Source organism: Anas platyrhynchos, chromosome 1, assembly GCF_047663525.1.
Source record: "Anas platyrhynchos isolate ZD024472 breed Pekin duck chromosome 1, IASCAAS_PekinDuck_T2T, whole genome shotgun sequence".
Taxonomy (NCBI): domain Eukaryota; kingdom Metazoa; phylum Chordata; class Aves; order Anseriformes; family Anatidae; genus Anas; species Anas platyrhynchos.
Window position 1 is genome coordinate 6,380,595 of NC_092587.1, and position 22,015 is coordinate 6,402,609.

General features: G+C 38.1%; 1 protein-coding gene across 9 annotated transcripts in view; it reads right to left on the minus strand.

The window, feature by feature from the left end:
* The window catches only part of USP6NL (USP6 N-terminal like), a 118,286-nt gene that overhangs the window by 36,707 nt on the left and 59,564 nt on the right, over positions 1–22,015 (minus strand). For all 9 annotated transcript variants that reach the window (XM_027460736.3, XM_072044299.1, XM_021270915.4 and 6 more), the window contains 2 exons: positions 6,240–6,279; positions 1,759–1,839 (listed from right to left, as the gene is read on the minus strand). In XM_027460736.3, coding sequence (XP_027316537.1) covers positions 1,759–1,839; positions 6,240–6,279 — 121 coding nt within the window. The remainder of the gene's footprint in view (positions 1–1,758; positions 1,840–6,239; positions 6,280–22,015) is intronic.

Consider the following 22,015-nt stretch of genomic DNA (forward strand, 5'->3'; position numbering starts at 1 on the left):
TCCAAAGCTCTTCCACGTTGCACAGAACAATTTACTACCCTGTTGTTTCACTAAGGGAGCAAGCTAAGTCTGCAGACAACTCATCCAGGCAGTGGCTGGGATGTGCCACAGCTGTCAGCAAAAGAGCAGCAGGAGCCCTCTGCAAAGCACAGCATCACCAGAAGTGTCAGAGCTCCAGTAGGAAATGCAAGTTTTGAGCCCTACTGAGGAGAAGAGGAATTTGGTTCCGGGAAGCTCGTATCCTGTGCATTAACCACCAGACAGCCAGAGCAGGATTTGTTCTGAAAACCTCCTCAGAGCACAGTGCTGGAAGCTCAGCCTCTCCAGGAAGATCTTCCCCAGCTAAAATTCTTCCATGCTTTCACTATTGAACAGTTTTAAGATGACCAAGAGTATATTTACAGCAAATAAATTATTCATATGATAGCCTCGACTTACTTTTCAAAGTGACTAAAAGCACTTAGCACTTAATGGCATACCCAACATAACCCAACTTCTGTCTTTATTCCCTGACCATTATTTGTAATCCAGTAGGTTCAAAGTAATTCTGGAACTAAAAACCCCAAAAGCAGTTTAAAGAGCATGAATGGATAATTCAATTACTTAAAAATTCACCCATAATTTCACATGGAAAGTCGTTTTACTCCTTTTATGTTCTGTTGTTGTCACTGTTCTCTTCTAACCCAGAAATGCTGGGTATTGGTAAGGAGCTGCCAGCGTAGTCAGGGATTTATCCCTGAACAGTTCTTTCATACTGGTCTCAAAATAAAAGCCCATCAAGATAGAAAGTGTTCTATTGAAAAGCAGATCCCATTCATACTATCAAAAAAAAAAAAAAAATCACTTCTCTTATTATGAATGCTGTGTTGCAGATGATTTACAGAAAAACAGACTTTTTCCTCCTGTAAGGGATAATAAGGCACAGGATGGCTTCCTATACTTTTTGCTTTGAAACTTACACAGTGAAACTCTCCTTTTAGCAAAGGATATCTTGGGATATCCTAAGATATCTCCGCTGGCAAGCATGAAAAGGTAAACATCAAGTGCCCCACAAAATACCCCACATTATGACTAATCAGTTTCCTTGGAGAGTTATTTAAGACAGTTTTCAGTGAACAGAAGACATCCTAGGCTGTTCAGTAAACCTAAGTTGCAAAAAATAAATAAAAAGGAAACCATAGAAGAAAATAAGATTAATAATAAAAAACCTCTCAGATCTTAGTAAGATTCTTTTGAGGTACTGCTGGCATAACTTTAAATATTAATTACTACAATATCCAGCATACAAATTAATTAAAAAAACATCCTCATGTTAAAATTCACAACCATTGAAAGAGGGTTGTATGGTTTCTGCAGAGTTCAGCTATTCCCATTTAAATGTATTCCCTCTTTTCAAGCTCACACTGATTTTCATTTTTTTTCCCTTCCTTCCCATTCTCAAGGTGTAATCAAATACAACTTCTGATACACACCAACTAACTGCAAGACGAGACAAGGCAAGGCTTCATCCACAAATTATTCTGCAGTCCTGTGAACGCAGGACACTATGTGGTCCTAGTTTTGAACCCACGGCACAAGCACAATGCAGTGCAACACACCATTACTGGGAATGATGAGCAGACACGATATTGTCCTTCGAAATTTCTTGCATTTGGAAAAAAAATGTGTATTTTTATAATCAGAAAATAAGACATCCTAATTTAAGGTTACATATTCATTTGGAAGCGATAACTAAAGAAAAAGCAGGCGTAACTTTACCTTTTCACTATTCTTGTATTTCTCCCAGCTTTTCAGCATCTTAAGCCATTTTGTAGTTCTTTCGATTTCAAGGTGCTTTTGCTGAAATGAAATCAGAATATGTTTTAAAATCTTTTCAAGATGAATACATTCAAAATTACTTATTTAATGTACTTTTTTTAATATTGAGAAAAAAATTATTATAGTATCATCAACTTCTGGTCTACTCACATCTAAGAACATCAACAAAGACTAACATCAGTTAAATTAAATTCCTCTTACAAAGCACTATTTTACATAGTGCTGACAACAAAGGTTTCTGCTGGTCTTTGTCTGCCTGTTTTTGGGGACGTTTTAAGTTCAAGATTTGTAGAAGTTTCTTCTCTACACCCTTTTGACAAATACAAAAAAAAAAAAAAAAAAAAACCTTGCTCCTATACTCAGTAATGTTTCAGGCTGCAATTTCTGCTGCAAGCATTTTAAGTTAGCTGGCTCTGAAATCAGAGCCTTCTTTAATCAAGACACAATTAGCTGTTTTAGTTCCTAGAGTTTCCTGGCACTTTGGCTTTTCACAGTCAAAAATCCATACTAAGTTAGTCTGGATGATAAGAAGAAGTACTATTTTTACAGCCCAGTTTTACACGCTGTAAAGAAGGCTACATCTCCCTAATTACTCTAGAAAGCTAACTATTAACTCTGATGTCTGTGGGGGAAGTGAGGTTGTTTTTTATGAAACTATTTCAACTGCTGCATAATGCCTTGGAGCTGAGGATTTTCCAGGAACAGTGAAAAAGCTGAAGCAGAAAACTTGTCTGTGGTTACTGCTTTCTCGTCAAACCTGAATATTCTGGGGTTTGGTAAAGCCCAGCTCCTCCACGTCAATTCTTGGTAAGACAGGAAGGATGTTCTGATTCATATGGTCAGCGATAAATCGATGTAAGAATATTCAGAGTAATTTCTGCAGGACACTGGAAACTTATTAATACTTTATATCTAAAGTGTGGGGGATAACATAAATGAAAACTATTACTTATAGTCTCAACTGAATTCTAAATGTACTTCTCGCTTTTACTGCTCATCAGATTTTATGTATTCTTTCTTGTCTACCAACACAATAAAATGGGAAAGGAATGTTTAATCCAGGATCACAAAGCCTTCAACTAACAGAACTGCAACTTGGTGACTGCTTAGATCCATCCCAACCCTGATTCAGTCCATAAAACATCTTGGAAATAAAGGGGTTTTGGTTTTGTGTTTTGTTGTTGCTATTTGAACAGTTACTTTTATTTCCACCCGTCCAACAGAAGTGTAAGTTAGGTGGAAATAATTGCTTCTACCATCTCAATCTTACGTATCTAGCTCTTCACGTTGCAATCAACTGCTCACATTCTTGTTCAGGCTCCATGCTGTATTTAGTAAAGTCTCAAGCACTTCTTATTTTTTCAAATAATATTTAAAGCCCTTTCTGAAGAGTTAGGTTAGAAGGAAACCGTACAAAAACTACTGCTTCCCAAATCTGATAGGTTTCACGTTATTGCTTCTGATTCTCTTCCACACTCTGAACCTCTGTACGAAATCAGCATTTTTAGCATATCAGAGGTAGATGGTCTCTAGGCGTAGTTTCCACTGCTCGAATAACACTGCTGTCAAGTTAGAAAAGGTCTCTGCCCTCAACAGGTTGTTTAGATAATTGGTAAGAAAAATAAAAATCTACCTGTTCCTACAGTCTTTTTGTTTGCATGTTTGATCTACTTTCAAGATTTTTGGTCTTTTGAGCCAGAAGCTCACTTCAATTGTATGTTTGTTCAAGCTTTTATGCCTTCTGTGTCAATTTATCCCAGTACTCAAGCAATGCTGCCGTACTCAAAATAGCAATTATTTTTTCTGTGTTCAGTTGTTGAGAACTTTTAGCTATTTTTTTTAAAGGCTGAATTATGTTCACTTTCATGTCTAGCAGGTGCGCCACCAAATACACGAATAGATCTGAAGCAGCTCATTGCAGAATAGAGGGCTGCTGCTGCTGCTCTTTTAGGCAAGTTCCATGTAGTTGTCACCAAAAAAAAAATCCATTTATCTCTCTTCTGAGTACGTTATCCACTTTGAAGCATTCTTGCCATAGGGAACAACAGAATCCCTGACTGAATAAGAAAAGGTTTCTCACTCTCGTGTCAGTAAATAATACACTAATGAGAACACGAAGCGTGAAGTTCTGCTGGCAAGCACTTTTGGCTGCATCTTTTGTGCAGCGCTCTTCCTTCCTCGATGGCAAGCGTGCTAGAGCTGAGCCTTACAGCAAGGCTGCAGCAGGAGCCTCAACAAAACCAGAACTCACTGGACCTGCTCTCTGATGTACAATCAAGTAAATCAAAGACAAAAAACCCACAGCACTGAAAATGCCTTACAAAGCATTTCATAGCACTTCATAAACAGTCTGACACAGACTCCAGATTTCCTGAGGTCAGTTCCCTGTCCGCCTTTCTCTTCTGGTTCATCTTTCCTCCCCTAGCTTTAGCTCAGATGTGCTGTGTGATTCACATGAAGATTAGTTCATAAAGCAGGACAATGGCTTGGCACATTTAAGTCATCAAATGCCCAGCGAGGTAAACAAAGCATCAAAGGTACACTGCATTCACAGCAATAACACCTATTCTAAAAGTATTACAGGCAAAAACATGAGCACAAACGTGTGCACAACCCCAGCTTCAGCTTGACGTTAGGATGTATATGAAGAATGGAGATTTAAAAGTCACAAGGATATGCACAACCCTTTAGCTAAGCTGCAAGTTAAATCAAAGCATGAGTTAGGAACTCATGTTTTCTGTGTTGTTTTTGTTTTGTTTTGGTTTTAATTCAAAGTTAAAGCAAAAAAAAAGCAAAAACTTTAACAGATATTGCACAGAAAGCTTCCAGTGTTAGCCTCTATCAACATGACACATTCATTGTCCTGTGAATGGTATTTGAAAATAGCAAAGCCTCAACCACCACTGATAGAAGGCAGATAAGCCTCAAACCAGCAGAGGTCAGGATATCATCAGGAGTACAACCAGGAGTCTAACACAGGAGCATTACTGCACGATTATAAAAAGAAACTAGGTTTGCAACTTAACATTGATTCAATAAATACAGTTTCTATGCTGACATTTTGTCTGAGACAGCATGAATAAAATATGGGACAAAGAACTGAGACACTGTTTTCACCCAATAATTTAAGGCTAACAACATAGTCACAGCGAAACAGAGCTTCAAAACACATGTACCACAATAATTGCAAGCTGTCTAATGTTTATGCTCATAGGCTCACCACCCTGCTGTGTCCTGATGGAAATGAAATTATATATAGTCTTACTGTGTTATTAAATGTAATGGAACATGGCAGGAAAATGCAACTTATTTCAGGCTGCGTGTGCAGAAATACACTTGAACTGCTGCAAAAACAAAAGGGACTCAGAAGTTCACTTCTGAGAAACACTTCTTGCTAGCCCCGTACTGATCCCCTTTTGGCTTCTCCACAGAAGCTCAAAGTACTTCACATATGGAAATGTTGCTCCAAGTCCTCAGAGCTGAGCTTCCTTAAGACAAGTCACTCCACCCCTCTTCCAAACACTAATGATTTGTGCAGCCAAGAGAGAGGACTAAACTTACAGCTTTCAGCGTTTCACAATGAGTTTTCTGGTGATACAGATCAGTACGAATCTGATCAAGTCCTAGAGATAAGAAGGGGACTGACAGAAAATGCCCACAGTATTGAAAGGCACACATCTACGCCCAGACAAGCAGATACTTGGTTCCCAATGATTTTAATAAAAGCTCAATAAAATCAAAAGGTCAGCTCCCAGACTTGTCCTCCAGCATCCTCCCACAGTGGGAGGCCTTTTGGACTGTGGCCTGCACTGCCTGTTGATGGGTCTTACACATACATCTACAACACCCCTGGCTTGTCAACTCAGTATTACAAGGCTGTAATCACGCTGCAGTGAGTGACATCCAGGTCACCCGTCACTGTTTCTATAGAAAAGCAAGCTGCACATGCCAGGGGAAGGCAGCAGATGCCTCAGCACCAGAGGTGCCACCTCACTTGGCCAAATCCCCTGGCCAGTGCAGCTGACGACAGCTGTGGCACTGCCATGATGCTGCTCACCTCGGACAAGTGCCTGCCAGCTGGGTCCCCGTCAGGGTCAGGGCAGGGCCGGGCAGGATTTGTTAAATAGCTCTGTTTACATAAATAAATAACGTAAATAGCTCGATCACATGATGGGTGAGGAAAATCTATGTCTTGCTGCAACTAGTAATGACATTATCGTGTGGGCCCCCAAGGGATCTGGAGGCTAGTTAACAAGGCCTCGAGGGACACAGGCCTTCTGGGACTTCCATCATGTTTCTCCAGGAATGCAAATCACTAAAACGTTTCATCTCCTAATTTCACAACAATTTATATTTTTAAAAAATCATGAATCTGTAAGAGTTCGCTTCCTAGTTAAAAAACTGGAGGACGCTGAACTTACCTTCTCTATTGCTGCATCGTGGACAGGAAGCTCTTCTGGACTGAAAACAAAGAAAAAAATTCACATTAATCTACAAAAAAAAAATCATTTTGTCCATGTCACATTACAAGTGATCTTCTATAATAGCAATATGTAGTAATGAACGAGTAAACAAGAAGTCTCAGCTTCAGACAGGTATGACATGGTACGCAGGAACCCTTGGAATTTAGTTTTTAAACACAATAAGATTCACGTTTTAAGTAAAAAAAATAAAATTAATATTGAAACTTCTAAATCAGAACACACTGCAGAACTTCAAGGGAAGAGGACTTTACCAGAACAATAATTAATCATAATCATAATAATTTTTCTGTTAAAGCACCCTGGGCTGTACTACTCAACCTGAAACCAGAATTTTCTTTAAACATACACAGCCATTTTAAATTAAAAGTTGTTTTAATGAAAATTTTTCAAACCATTGCATATTTTGTGTGCAGCTTTATTTTTTAGAAATCCAGCTATTCCCAAACCTGAGAATCTGAACTCCATTCCGTGCATTTTTAACCTAAACAGCTTCATTTACTTGACCATATAATTAAAATAATTAAAATACCCCTTAAAAAGTTTTCCCTTCTTTTCTATTGCACCCTGTGAAAGGCACAGAGACTTTGCTTGACTTAGGAGAGTTAACTTTTTTTTTTTTAAGTTTAAAATTTTCACTCTGATCAACAGGGAGAAGGTGACAAAAAGTTTTATTAGTAGGTATCTAATTAATATTTTAAAATAAATTTATTTCACTTCTTAACCTAACTAAAAAGACGGGTTATGAAGAAAAAACTTGAAAAGCAGCCTTTTATCAGATATTTTCTGGCTTTATATTATTTTAGTTTCATTCTGAGGGCTCTAACTTATGTTTTTCTTATCAAAGAAACCTATGTTTTTCATATCAAAAGTAACTAAACCGCTTTGATGCCAAATGAGACTTCCTTCCTTTGTATGCATCATCTGCAGCTCCTGAAAACATAGCAGCTCATCTAAGCAGCAAGGCTCCCCTTTTCTGCTCTGCAGATCAGATAAATAACATAGCCAACAAAACCCACCTTTAAAAGGGACAAAATAAATCCTTCCCAATAAGAACAAGAAAAAACAGAAGAGTAAAAAGAAGAGTCCTTACTAAGTCTTAATATTTTGAAAGAATAATTACTCACATCATCACAGATGTCTCTGGTGAGGACACTAAAACCCACCAGTTTAGACCAGTATTAAATCTGTGCAAGGGTGAAAAATATCCTTAATGGGAAAAACTGCAGAAGTTGAGATGGAAATTGAAATCTGCCTTCCCTCCTATGTTGATGAAGCCAATATAAGAATAGTCCAACACAAAACAGTTAAGTTATATTTATATTTTATTTTATTTAAAGACTTAAGAGACGCAGTTTCAAATTCAGAAGTTTTAGTTGAATAATGAAATACATCTGAATTACTTTACCTAATGAAAAATCTTGTTCAAATCAACATTTTGGAGCCTACAAAAAACAAATTTTGGAGTCCAAACAAGTCTAAGTTTCCAGTACATACCTTAGGAACTAATTTAAAAACCAGCAGAGCTTATCTTTTGACCAGCAAAAAGCATAATCAGTTCATTTTGAAGCACTTCCCAAGTATCTGAGAGTTTTCTTGAAGAGTAACACCAAAACCCAATGTAAACTGATGAAAGTCTCAGTGTCTAACATGCTAGAAAAAGCCTACATCTAGTACCACCTGAAGATGTGATGTGCATCATTGTGTACATCCCCATGTAATTAAACTAACAAACTGAAATCAGGCTCTGTGTGTGGCAAATATCACCTAGAAATCTGAACAGAAGTTGAAAAAACATGAATATAATAAGCAAGTGGGAAGAAAAAAAAAATGTATTTGCTAATCTGCTTTAATTTTTTGTTTTTAATTACGAAGATTGCTATGTCTTTCAAACTTCACTTTGAATTTTCAGTTCTTTAATGACCTCTTCTCCTCTCCTCACGCTAAATTTGAGTGATCCCCGTGGCTGCATGCACGAGCAGCTGGACTAGACGATCTTCGAAGGTCCCTTCCAACTGAGCTACACTACCAGAAGAGTCAGGCTCACTGAGGCAGCAAGAGGAGCACAGGCACTGCATTCTTCATGGCCATGCAAGGTCACACAAGCAGCTGGCTGCCCGTACAAGAGACTCTTTTTCTTCCTGGTGCTGTCACCAGCATGTCAGGCACCGAGCTGATGGCTCCAGGTCCCTGCATACCCACACAGGACCCAGCTCCTGCTCTGCTGAACTGGAACCACTGGACAGCTCAGCTGCCCGTTTTCTAATCTGGCACAGAAAGTAATCACATGAGAAATTACTCCAATCTCATTTTCTCACAAAGGAACGGACAATTGACAATAATTTATTATGGAAATGCTCTCTGCTAGCTTTTAAATAACCTCAGAAGGACAAATAGAAAGCAAAGCTGGATGTGCTTTGTCCCGGCAAGCAGATCCCCTACTGCCTGGCTGTATTAACCCAGCAGCAAATTTATCATCACATTGCTTGTGTGCTAATACCAGGCACCCACACACTTCAGGCATCGAAATGCCATGGGAGCACATTACGCCGGCCCTGATTTTCATTCCCCAAGATGCTGCTTCCAGCTGAGCAGGAGGACGACAGCAGGGAGTGGAGGAGCACCTTGCCCGGGGCTGCTCCATAACTCACGGGCCTGGAACGCAGGAGGGAGTTCCTGGAGATCCCGTGCTCAATTAACGAGGCTGCACTGATGACGCCCACGTACTCACATACATAATATTCAAATCTGTCATGTAAGGACTTAAGGAAAGGCATAATGAGCAAACCAACTCTCGACCTGCTAAAGACATTTGAAATAAATACATCTCCTTTTACTGTATTTATTTTCTATGCAGAAGCATCATTTTTTCTCTAAAAAAAGATGTGTTTATGTCACTTTGGACACAAAAGTCCCATCTATTAACCTAATTTTAGTAGACTGGAAGTGTTCCAATCTTCCCCCTCCGTCTCATTTTTTATACCTTCAGTTATTTAACACTGAATCTTCTTCCTCCTTCCACAGCCTTTTTAAACCTGCATTTCTCTATCTGAGCTCTTCACCAAGTACTAAGGTGAGTGGTAAACAGTATTAAATTAGCCACATCCTGGCCTGAGAGGACTGCTTCCCTTTAATAGCTCCAGTAATATTCATGCAGGGGATATGGAGAAGAAAAGCAGGGCTGATTAACGTAATTAGCGCAGCACCATACAGTACCTGAAATCCGAAAGAGAAGGCATGGGGCAGCTTTTAACTGAACCCATGTACATAAGGTGTCATTTGGCAGAAACACAGCCTTAGCACCACATGGACCAGAGTCAAGGAAGATCTAACTTGGGTAAAGGCAACGTAATCAGACGGGAACCAAGAATTGTTACGGCTGGTCCGTGCCTTCACCCCAGGCACAAAGTAAGGTGAGATTAAATCCTGGCTCTGACAGAGAGGACAGCCCACACGGAGGTGTGCTGGTTTCCTACCAGAAGGCCCTTCAAAGACATCTCATGAATAGGGAACAGACTGCGGGGTCTCACCAGGATCAGGGCCCATACATGGGGTCCTCACTGGCAGTGCTCTGCAGCACCTGCTGGAAGTCCTCTTCCCGTCCTGCAGCCTAGCCTCCTATTGCTTTCCTGGGAGAATTTCATGTGAAGGAAAAGCAACCTAGAGTCCAAATAACCAGGATTTCATGTGGGCAAATAAGGTTTTGATTGAGAATGCTCAGGCTTTGTTTTGTTTTAATTAGCTTCCAAATGATAGATGGATTTTACATCTCTGCCACGATGGCTAATACAGTTTTTCACTCATTTTTTCAAGATAGCTGTTAAAAAGAAATATTAATCTGAATTACATAGAGATCTGACACATCAGAAAGCTACATGTGCAGATCTGTGATTTGACCATTAAGCTGTATGTTGTAATTAGCTCCCATGAGTAGCTGAAATACGCTGAAAACAGTCTCAGACTTCACAGGCTCACAGTCACCCACCAACTGCTGCCACTTATATCGGCCTTCTTTAAATAGCACTGATATATTTGTTCAACAGAAACAAAAGGAAAGACTTCCTCATATTAGTTCACTCACTAGATTTATTCTTCTCCTAAGCTTGTTTGCAGTTATGTTCAAATTTCTTTGTCGGCTGAAAATTTCATGAGAAATTTTCATCTCTTAACTCCTAGTTCTAAACCCACCACCTTCTTAATCCCCCTCCCTACCTGCTGCAGCCTTGCTTAGCCCAGAATTAGCCCGTGCCCTGTGAAGAACCTTGGGCTTCTTCAGCCTGAAAGTGTTGCAAAATATTCATGTTTGCAAGTCATTCTTAGATTGAAAAGAAATAAAAAATACATCAAATTTTGTCAGTTAGTTTCCATATTCCTATATTGCTGAATTCACTATCACATGTATATTAAAAAATGCAAATCCTCATAAAATCCCAGAATGGTTAGGATTGGAAGAGACCTCAAAGCCCCCCCAGTGCCACCCCCTGCCATGGGCAGGGACACCTCCCAGCAGCCCAGGCTGCCCAAAGCCCCATCCAGCCTGGCCTTGGGCACTGCCAGGGATGGGGCAGCCACAGCTCCTCTGGGCAGCCTGGGCCAGGGCCTCACCGCCCTCTGAGTGAAGAATTTCCTCCTAATATCTAGTCTAAAACTACCCTCTTAAGTTTAAGACCATTCCCCTTGTCCTATCATTATCTACCTGAGTAAAGAGAACCTCTACATCCTTTTTATAAGACCCCTTTAAGTACTGAAAGGACACAAAAAAGCAAAATGAAAGCTGTGGTGCAGTCCTTCCATAAAATAGCTTCTCACAGCATTTCCTAATTATTTTCTCAAGCCACCCTCAACACATTACTAAGTGCAAAAGCATCACCTGGCATGCACATTTTAACTGAAAAGTGTTATGAAACCATATTTGGCATCACATATTAAATACAACGTGGGAAATGTTTCTTGCAGAACACTTATCTTCAAGGTCTCATTACTCAATCACAAAGAAGTAGATGCAGTGGGTTCACTTTTTCAGTTGTGATGCAACGTTAAGTGTTTCAAGCCAAGAGGAAAACACATTTGCTACCAACCAGAAGAATGAATTGGATGGAACTCCTGAAAAAAATCCAGCCTTGGGTTTTGACTCTTTCTGAAATTGCTTTGATCAAGGAATATGTGAGTGAAATATCTACAAAAAAAAAAAAAATAATAGTGTAGAACCAAAATCCAAAGGGGTCATCAAGTTAAGTTTATGAAAAGTGGGAACAAATGGAGAATTCAATTGACATTTGAACACGAAAAGTCTGAGTGCATATGAAAATGTTGTACAATATATAACTCAAATGGTTGAGTTACAAATTGCAACAACATTTTGGAACTTAATTATATTAGGAAGAAGTAGATCTTCCCAGGCATGAACAGTTATTAGGCTGTGCAATAATTCATCAGGAGTGAGTTGTACAAGTCTATAGCATTACTGGACAAAAAATGAGTATCTTCACACTGGGAAACCAACTCTACAACAGCAAACACACTGACTAGATGCTCTTTTAGGTCTGCCTCTCCTTCAGCTTCTGATGCAGGGCACATAAAACCATCAAAGCAATAATCAGAATGGTTTGGTTGGAAGGGACCTCAAAGATCAGCTAGTTCCAACCCCCCTGCCACAGCCGGGAACACCTATAAATAAAAAAATATATTATGAATACATGAAACTGTGCATTGCAACAGAATGCAGCCTTATTTTGTATATCTCCATATCAGCCCAGGCAGCTCTTCCTGCCTCACGTCATACCATATAGCTGCTGATCTCTGTTCAAAGGTTAGGTGACAAGTGTTGCACAGTCATCTTACTGTAGGGAAGATAAATAAGACTGCGTAAACCACCAGACACATAACAATGCTACTTAGAATGATTATTTCCCTGTCTGCATTAAATTACTGCCACGATATGGACTATAAAGCAAACTGTCTTATGAAGTCAACTGAAAAAAGCTAATTAATCCTTACAAGTAAAACCAAAACAGTATTTCAACTGCATGCCTTTCTTTAGACATAGGATTAAATTGTTCTACTCTTTAAAGCACAAATCTAAAGCACAATTCAGACAATGTCGAATTCACATCTTTTAGTCCAAACAAGTTAATTTTTCAGAAAAAAATCTGATTTTGATTAATTGATTTAATCTTCCAGCCTTTGAATGGAAATTAAAGGCAACAGTGTCATTTTCAAAACCAATAATACATGGAAAAGATTTCTGAGAATATTAAAAAGAAAGCAAGTTGGGTTTGAAACTAAATGATGGATTTTCTACAGATAGAACTCCATGGATCACTTCCTCCTCCTTCCCATTACGTATTTTATTTATACAAATCACAATTCTGATTGTGTGTCTATCAAAATAATTGGGGCTCTGCTACTGCTACCATCCACTCTAAATTTCACCAGCTAACCTTTGCACAGTATGGGGGTGGTGTCTGCAGCAGACTAGAAAACAGCTTTCCGAAGTTTTGTTAGAATTAATAAGCAAGCCAAAGCAATTAATTAACATACAGGATAAGCCAACGTGATATCCCACAATATAATTATCAGGAAATATGCTGCAAGAAAGAATTTAGTGCTGGCAAAAGATTGGATCAGATGTGATTTCGTGACTACATTTTAGTTACAATTATTATTTGTGGATTCTGTTGACGTTGCTGCCAACAAGCACAGCGCAATGCCATGAATATGTAGCCCCTGTCCAGAAGTCTGCAGCACAGCAAACTCCCAGAGATAAATTAAAAGATTTACCAAATTCCATTAAATCTCTATCATTAGGGACAGGTACGTTCTATAGAGAAACTTTAAAGTTTTTCCAGCTTGGAATCAGAAGACCTTTGAGAAAATCTATAATCCACATAATTGAGCAGAGCAGCATTTCTAGTTATCTGATGTCATTTTAATTGAATATATGCAATCACTGAGGTTAAAAATGTCTTCTCAGAATCAAATTCCAAGTGTCTTGAAAAAAAATATTAAAAAGAAAAAATACAAAAAGGTAAAGCCACCTTATAGCCCTAAAGTGACTAAAGACAAATGAAAAAGAATAAATCTCTTTGCCTTGCATTTGATTTATACTCAATATATAAACATATAAAAAAGTGTTGTTTTTTTTTCCTTATATATGTAGATTGCTTTTAAGTATTGCTTGAAGGGTAGTTAATATGTAGATCACTTACATCATGTATTAATAATAATCCAGGACTTGCATGTTGGCAGCTTCATCTGTACTAAAACTAATGTGCTATGCAACGTATATTCTGACATCAATGAAATACGACAGTAGTGTTCCAGCAGCACAAATTTGTTTGCTGCTGAAATTCAACACTTTATGTACCTACACTTGCTTCTTCTATAAAACAATATTCTGCAGTCTAAGATTCTGTTTTGGAGGGTCTTTCATTTGGGTCAAGATCAGCAGCATCACTGCACTTCAAGAAAAAAAACATCCATCACCCAGACCTCATTCAGCACTCTTAATAATCACTGTCAATGAAGCATATTCAGGCCATTCCCTACATCCTTTAGTCTTCTATAAACAGTAAACATAGTAGGAAATGTAGGTAATAATGATTGTGTTAAATCTTTACATGCTGTTTGAGCAGTAACTTCAAACCAAAGCACACCACTTTATATATTTTGTATAAATTAAATCCTATGTTATCATACTCACTGACATTTTCACGTGTGCTACCTACTAGCTCTTCTCATAACAAGAAGTGGTTCCTGAATTCCCAATACACAGTGGGTGATCTTTTACTCAAATCAAGAAATGGAAGATGTTAACAGAAGCACACTGTTTGTCCTTAGCTGGCAGATTTCTCCTGCAGCTTTACTTGTGTTCGCAATTAAATCTGCAGGGCTGCAGTCACTTCACTTCTTTCTGTATCTGCTGAGAATCGTGGAAGTGACAGCCTGCACTAACACATTGGAAGGGATTTAAAATTCAAATTTCGACTCCAGTCCTAAGAATAAACTAAAGAAAGGGGTTCATCTGTGATCCAGTTTTGGAAAATAATCCACAGTGCCCTGAATGATAGAAAATAACAACAAAATGCCCCTACCTGCCATGGGGAGATCCTACCTGCAGAGTAGCAGAACCAACCATACATTAGATTGCGATCAGGATAGCAGGAGAGGAGGAAAAAACAAGTCTTAAACTTCCTTAAAAATGACGGGGAAAAAATACACCTTTTCCTAAGATGAACAAGACTGAATTAAAAAGAATATTTGAAACACTTTTGTAAAGGAGCTGAAATAAGCAGTCTAAAACCACACAAGGTCTTATCAGTAACTTCTAGATACAAAAAGATTTAAATGCTATTGCAGCCATGAAAGCACAGCACACAGGGAAAGTTGTTTATTGTCCACTGGAAGCCAAAATTAAATAGACACCAAAAATATGACTGAGAAAGATGTACCCAAAATCCTACTACTGTCCTTTTGGGGCTACAAATACCAATCCCGGAATTGCAACTTTTAGAAATGTGTTCAAATGCATCAGTGGAAAGAAAAAGATCACAATGCAACTGTGACTGGACACAAATGTCTGCATCCAAGTCCAGGAAGGTGTCAGAACAGATAACACCAAAGTAAAGCATCCAGCAAGCTCAATAAACTGTTTGGCTGTTGGTTCTGTGGAAATAGGATTGCCTATTTTTACCCAGGTCTCTGCAAGTTCACAGTTTCACAGGCCCCATCACTTCACAGCTGAATAGCAAGCAGAGATTCATTTCAGTTTATCCACAACTAATAAATAGGGTCTGGTCCCAAAATCTGTAAAGTCCCTTCATTATTGTTTAGTACATGTCTATCACTATCATGTTTTCACACTAGGCTTCACCATACAAAGCACAATTAAAATTTTCTTTTAGTAGTTGTTTCCTGTGAAAGCATGCAGGAAAAAAAATATTGATTTTGTCTAATGCTAGGAAGATTAATCTAAAAAAAGCATTCTGAATCTCAGTTCCTAACCCAATACAACTTCAACTTCTCTCCTTAAATAAAAACAATTCTCGGTGCAATAAGGAAGGAAGATTATTTAGAGGTGAAATTTAATTTATTTTTTTTTAATAGCAGTTCCTCAGTAGCTTGATTAGCAATGAATATTTCAGAGCCAAATCAGTCCAGGGAAATGCAGCACCTATAAAGCAGAATCCATCAATGCAGGATTATAATAAGAGTTGAGTTTTCATAGTAAATCTTCACAACACACATGAAAAAATTCTACATAGTCAAAATGAGGTATATTCATCTATTTAGTAGGAAGAAAAAGGAATTAAGAGAAACATACCTCTTCTCTAATATTGAGATCTGACTATTTGCATTTTATTTTTTGAATAGAAACTTGATTTGGCAGCTGAGGTAGGCTGAACCTTCATCTCCTGCCCAGCAGTGGGCAACATGAAGCCGCTACCCCGAGAAGTGGGTCTGACCCCATCTCCCAAAGCTTGGGAGACGAGAGGGGACAGGACAACAGCAAGCCCCTAATGAATGGCCACAGCACATGAAATGTATTAACAGCTACATTTGTAATTGAACCATTAAGAAGGAACATTGCATTGCTCCTCTAGCACATCACTGCATCACTTAATGAGTTTGGCAGTGCTGTGCCTAGAGAACTACAGAAACTGGCTGTAGGTCCCATTAGCATCTCAACCTGCCTAATAACCTCAATATTCGTTCCTTAAGGTTTGACATACACACTAAAAAATTGAAATTAAAATTAAGATTACATTAAAATCCCTATTTCTTGAATGTTGTTTCATTATTTAGATGTAGAGCTTAGGGATATGGTTTAGTGGGGACTGTTAGTGTTAGGTTAGAGGTTGGACTCGATGATCTTGAGGTCTCTTCCAACCTAGAAATTCTGTGATTCTGTGATTATTACCAAATGTACATTATTACAGAATGTAATAATTACACTCCACCATAATTCTCTCTTTAATTTCTATTACCCAGAGTACTTTGGCATCTCAGTAACTTCTTTTTTTGCAGAGAACAGTCCTTACATCTCTTATCTGAAGAGACTTCACCTGTGTACCTATCCAGGTCAGCAGGGTTAGCTGCGTAACTAAGATTTATTGTTCTTGGACACACAGTTCTAATCAGCAGGTTGTAGAAAGTATTAAGGAATGCATGGAGAATATTCTAGTGATGAAGTAATGTTTTCCAGCAAAGCTCTGTATAAACTACCAAGAAGAAGAAGAAGAAACTTCGAGATGTTAACTTGTTGCTCATCATATTGCTCCCTACTAAAAAGTTATAGGCAAAAGTAAGAAACTTTAAAAAAAAATATTTGGAAACATTTAATGGAGTATCTCAATTCTTGATTGAGCTCTCCACTTTGCTCCACTACCTCATTTTTTTTAAATGCAATGCATTGAAAGAGTAAAGTTTGATGGAGAGGAGCAGGTAGGCTACATTATCTTAGGAAAAGGCAGAATCAGGAATTCTGCTATCTGAAACATGCATCTAGCATCCCAATAATGTCTAGCTTTAGCAAACTATTCTAAAATTATGTTCACTGCTTTAATAGATTCATGATAAAGAGTAAAAGCATGAATCAGATTCTCAGCTGCTGTAAATTGGTGCAATGCCATGAAAGCCAGTGTGGAGCTACTCTGAGAGCAGCACCATAATCTGACTCAAATTATTAAGAGAGCTTTCATAAAGGTCTCTTAATAATTCTCTCTCTTAATAATTTTCATTAAAAAAATAAATTTTCTACCATTAGTACTTTACTGAACTCTTCTCCCTTTACTAGGGAGAAGCTTCCCTTTACTACACAGAATAAGCCTCAAATCAACCCAACAACATGATGCTGGGCCCTGGATATTAGTCCCCACTGCAGTATCAGCCAGACCACGCTTACAGCCCCAGCTTCAATTTACTGAAGAGGTAGGAAGAGGAAAAAACTGTTTAAGTGAAATAAGTTATAGCAACAACCAATATTAAGAGGTTTTGTGGTCTCAGATAATTATTAATACAAGACAATTTGCTAGTAGCCAATTAATACCTGAAAATAATTCATATTGTGTGAATTGAAGAAAAAGTCTTTAAAATAATTGTTGATTTATTTTTTAAATTGTGTCATGGAAGCTTAAACTTTTCACAGCTCTGTATTAAACAGGACAATTCAGTTGATGCCATCCATCAATGAATGATGAAAAGTTTTTGGAAAGCTACAGACTATATATTTTTTCCTACTATTTCCATTTTGTGCCTTAAGACCTAAACAATTATGTTTTCCACAATATGTTATATGCTAGTCAACATGCTGGTCAGTCATAATCTGTGCTTTCCAACGTAGGTTAAAAAATAAACACAGCCATGAGGTCTATCTGCCATAACTCCAAAAACCAATGACTTTTTTTTTTCTTACTAAGAAAAACACAACTGTAGTCTTAAAGAGCTTTCTTATAAAAGAAAATGGGTGATATACAGAGAGGGAAACAGCATCAGCTACTGCATGAAGCTGCTGCTGACCTTTGGAGTTGCAAAATGCTGCTTTCAGCTTCTACCCTATTTTGGGAGCACGCACAAAGTTGAGGCTGTTTTGCAAACCCCAGTCAGTTAATCCTCACATGACCACTGAGATTAACTTTATACAGGGGTGTAAGAAAAAAAAAATAAGAAAAATAAAGTTTCTTCATCCTTGTAGACAGCTGAAGAGTTTTGTTAAAAATAAATAAATGAAAGGATATACTCACAAAAATGTATCTTTAAATATGTGCTTCCATGATCTTCAGTTAAAGCTTAAATTCTTATTTCTTTTCAAAATATTAAGCCATTTGAATTTGTTGAATTCTTTGGTTGCTTGGAATGTTTAATGCATTTTTTAATATAAAAATAATTCAAATAATTGTCACTTTGATATAAACAAATTGAGATGCTTATCTCCATATTATGCAAACCATGCCCTTTAATAATATGCATATATAGTATTAGCAAAGATATTTTTACATATATGTGTATACTTAAACGTTCCTAGGAGAAGCAGAGGAAGACTTGCCACCGCCCCAGCAGCATGTATTAGTCCTCCCTGTTTTTTTAACCATCCCAAAGCAGCAACAAATCAACTGAAGAATTCAAGGGGCAAGGGTGAAATCCTGGATCCCAAAGCATTCCTGGAATGTCTGCTATGAGCTTCAGGACACGAAGAAATTCTTTTCAGTTCTTTACTGAACTTATCCCTTGTCAGGGATTGCTGCTAGAAAAAAAATGCAAATAGAAGAAGTGTGCATGCAGTAAAGAATCTGTGATGAACAGACCACAGTGAAAAGTTTAAGAACTCTTTAAAATTTAACAAGGTTTCAAGATAATAGAGAAAGGAATTACTTTTTTTTAGGCGCAGGACATTTAGAGCTTTGTTTTCTGCAGGTTTGGTTTTTTGTTTTGGTTCTTGTTTTTAATTGCAAAGCTCTGGTCCATTAATTTCATACCCAGAACACATAAAATTTTGTTTTTTATTAAATATGGAGGAAAAAAAGAAGCATCTTGACACACAGTTGACTCAAAGAAACATAACGTATCCATGACAAAATTAAAATGAAACAACCAACCTTTTCCTACCACACACATTTGATCTTTTCCATTTCCAAACACAGCTGGAACAGTTTTGTGTTATGACTGCCTGTGAAGACATCCAAGACATTTCTCCCATTCCTAAACTACTTGCTTGAAAAATTAAAGACTAAGGTTTATCAGAGCACTGAGGTGGTTCCCTGGGATGGTGGGCTAGACTTGTACATCAGCTACAAAACCGAACAAGTATCAGTCAGATTAGATTTCAAGCACAAGTTTTCTAGAAGAGAATACTCAGTCTTACCAAAATACTAGCAGACTGTATATAGAAATGCTGGTGCTAGACTTCCTGGAGGTAAAAATGTTCCTTTTAAAAATGATTGGCATTTTTCACAACAGCCCTACTGTTCAGCATTCTGGCTCTGTAACGAGAAAACAGGAATCCACGGGGATTTTTATAGATGAATTTATGGAATGGGGATCGTGGCCAATTTCTCTGGGGTAGGGATGTTGTCGCTTTTTATTTAATTAAGGTACTTTTAGGATTACAGGTAACTGTAATGTGCCTGGAAAACATGCACTGGTCTGTTATCTCAAGACTCGCTTTCAAGACTAAGATGATGTCCCTAACGAGGGCTTCTGGAGACAAACATCACGGACTCGAAGAATAAAGTGTTAGTAGGCACTAATCCAAGGACACCAAATGACATTGAGGAATGCTATAAATACTCGATCAAAACCAGTCTTTATCAATTAAAATGAGCAATGCTATTGTAATTAATATTGAATTAAATGGTATCAAGATGAATCAATGCCAGCTCACCAATGCTAGGAGGTGACTGGGGACAGCCAGCAGGGCTTCACCAAGGGCAGATGGTGCCTGACAAATCTGGTGCCACTCTACAATGGGGTTACAGCACTGGGGGATAGGGGAAGAGCAACTGACATCAGCTACCTGGACTTGTGCAAAGCATTTGACAATACCCAAATCAGTAATAAAATAACTTCTTTGGCAATAAATTGTATTAAATATATAAGTAAAAAAATTACCCAAGCTGAGACCGTTTCCTCCACCACAGCATATGGCTTGAGTAAACTATGAGCACTACCACTTCCGTGCAGTAACAGTAATTAGTAAGGCAAAGTTTTCTACATTTTATCCAATAATGAGATTTTAACTTTTTTTCTGGTTCATACATGATCATCATATGTAATTTATTAACTACTGAAAACATTCCCAATGCAATTTAGTCAGTCCCACCAACAATACTTCTTACCAGTGCTCTGTTTTGTACAATCTCAACTTCGGCGTCTTCAGAGTCAGGCCCCGTCAGCTCCCAATGGAGTCATTTCACAGGTTAGCATGTTTGCTGGAAACCTCTTTCCCCATATCCAGCTTCCCTCTGAAATTTCCCCTTATTCATTTCAAACGATCCACATTTATAATGATGCTTTTGTATGGTTCGTTGAACTTTGTTTCTTCTTCCCTGAATTCACTGGGCACTGACTTGGTTTTTTGTTCTGCTTTGGTTTTAATACTTGTTTTAATACCCTGGCCGTACCAATTTCCTATTACTATCTGAAGTCATTTGCAGAAGTACAAAATAAAAAACGGTACTACAGCAAACACTTTAAATTATGTTCCTAAGGCATCAGTTATTAAAAATTCACAAGGGGATAGGTAAAGATGGTCCTAAATATTATAAATGATAAACACCACAACAAGCATTAGAACTGACAAAGCTGCCCAGCAGATAGTTCAATTGTGGGTCTTAAATGAAGGTTACCCTTAAGGTTAGATATTTCATATTCGTTTCCAATCACTGAGAACTTTGAAACTGTTAAAAACTGTGCTAAAAAGGCACCTTTTCTCTGCTACTCAGTAGGTTGTCAAAAGGAAATCTAAAGAGTTTTACCCAATTCTACCAGTACCACAGGAAGACAAGGTACGTGCAACTCTCTTCATGTTCTCTAAGTTTACTAATTCACAGTTTGACACCAGGACGAAAGAGGAATCCTAGATCCAGACCAAAACTGCTCTTCAGAAGTCCCTTATCTTCATTTTCTCCCACCACCTTCTCTAGCTTTAACGTGGCACATTACAGAGGCAGCTTGAGTGCTTCATTCCAAAAACACCTTATCTTTTCTGCCCTATCAGCAATCAGCTGAACTTTGGATGCACATTCAGAGAGACATGGAAAGCTGCAAACAGATCATACCAAGGAGAAAGAGGAGCTTACAAAACAACTCATGATAATCAGGGCCTGCTGCACTTGAGCAAGCAAGCCCTAATTTTCTGGTAGGTTCCCCATATTCAGCAGCCTTCTGATGCAAGAGACATCTTTCAGCTACTTAGTATTTTAAAGTGTCAATGTAAACAAGATCATCAGCACAGATTTCATCTTAACTAGATTATAAACAGGTTGATCCTGTCCACAGATCTTCATTTTTCAACATATATTAGATTTTTGTTATTTCACCCCGTAAGCACAGGATAGCTAGGTTAGGAGGGATTACAAGTCTTGACAGCTCAGTAAGGAACTGTCGGCAACACGCAGCAAGCAATCAGCTGGAGGTTTTTAACTGTGTCACTGATTGCTCCTTGCAGTGCTGATCTAGCACCTGTAAGGTTTCAGTGAATGGGATTCGATGATAAGCATGAAGCCAACTGTTTGAGGCTTTTGGTACATGCTGCATTTACGCTGCTTAGTTTCATATTCTCCTAGAAACAGGGAGTTTCTTTCAGAAGTGGTAAGTTGCACAGGCTCAGTACTGCAGTATAAAGGAAGCCAGGCCTTAGTCTACAGTGCAATGTAAATTGTCTTCCCCTGAAAAGACATTTAGTATGCCTATCCTAATAGTATTTCTCCTACCAGAAGAAATTTTATTTCTATGGGAAGTGTCATTTGCAATGAATTTCCTTAAAAGAATCATAATGCAGCCTTGAGAGCACTCCCAGGTGAAACCTACCTTATAAAGAGCCATAGATCAGCATATGAGCAATTAATATCATAGAATTAGTGAATATGCAGGATATCTACATACACTGTTAATTTGTACAGTGCTCGTGTATTATTAATCTTTCCAATTTCATCCCTTGCAGTTGGATATATAAAGAATGAATTCTGCACTGGCTTTGCATATTAGTGACTAATGACTTT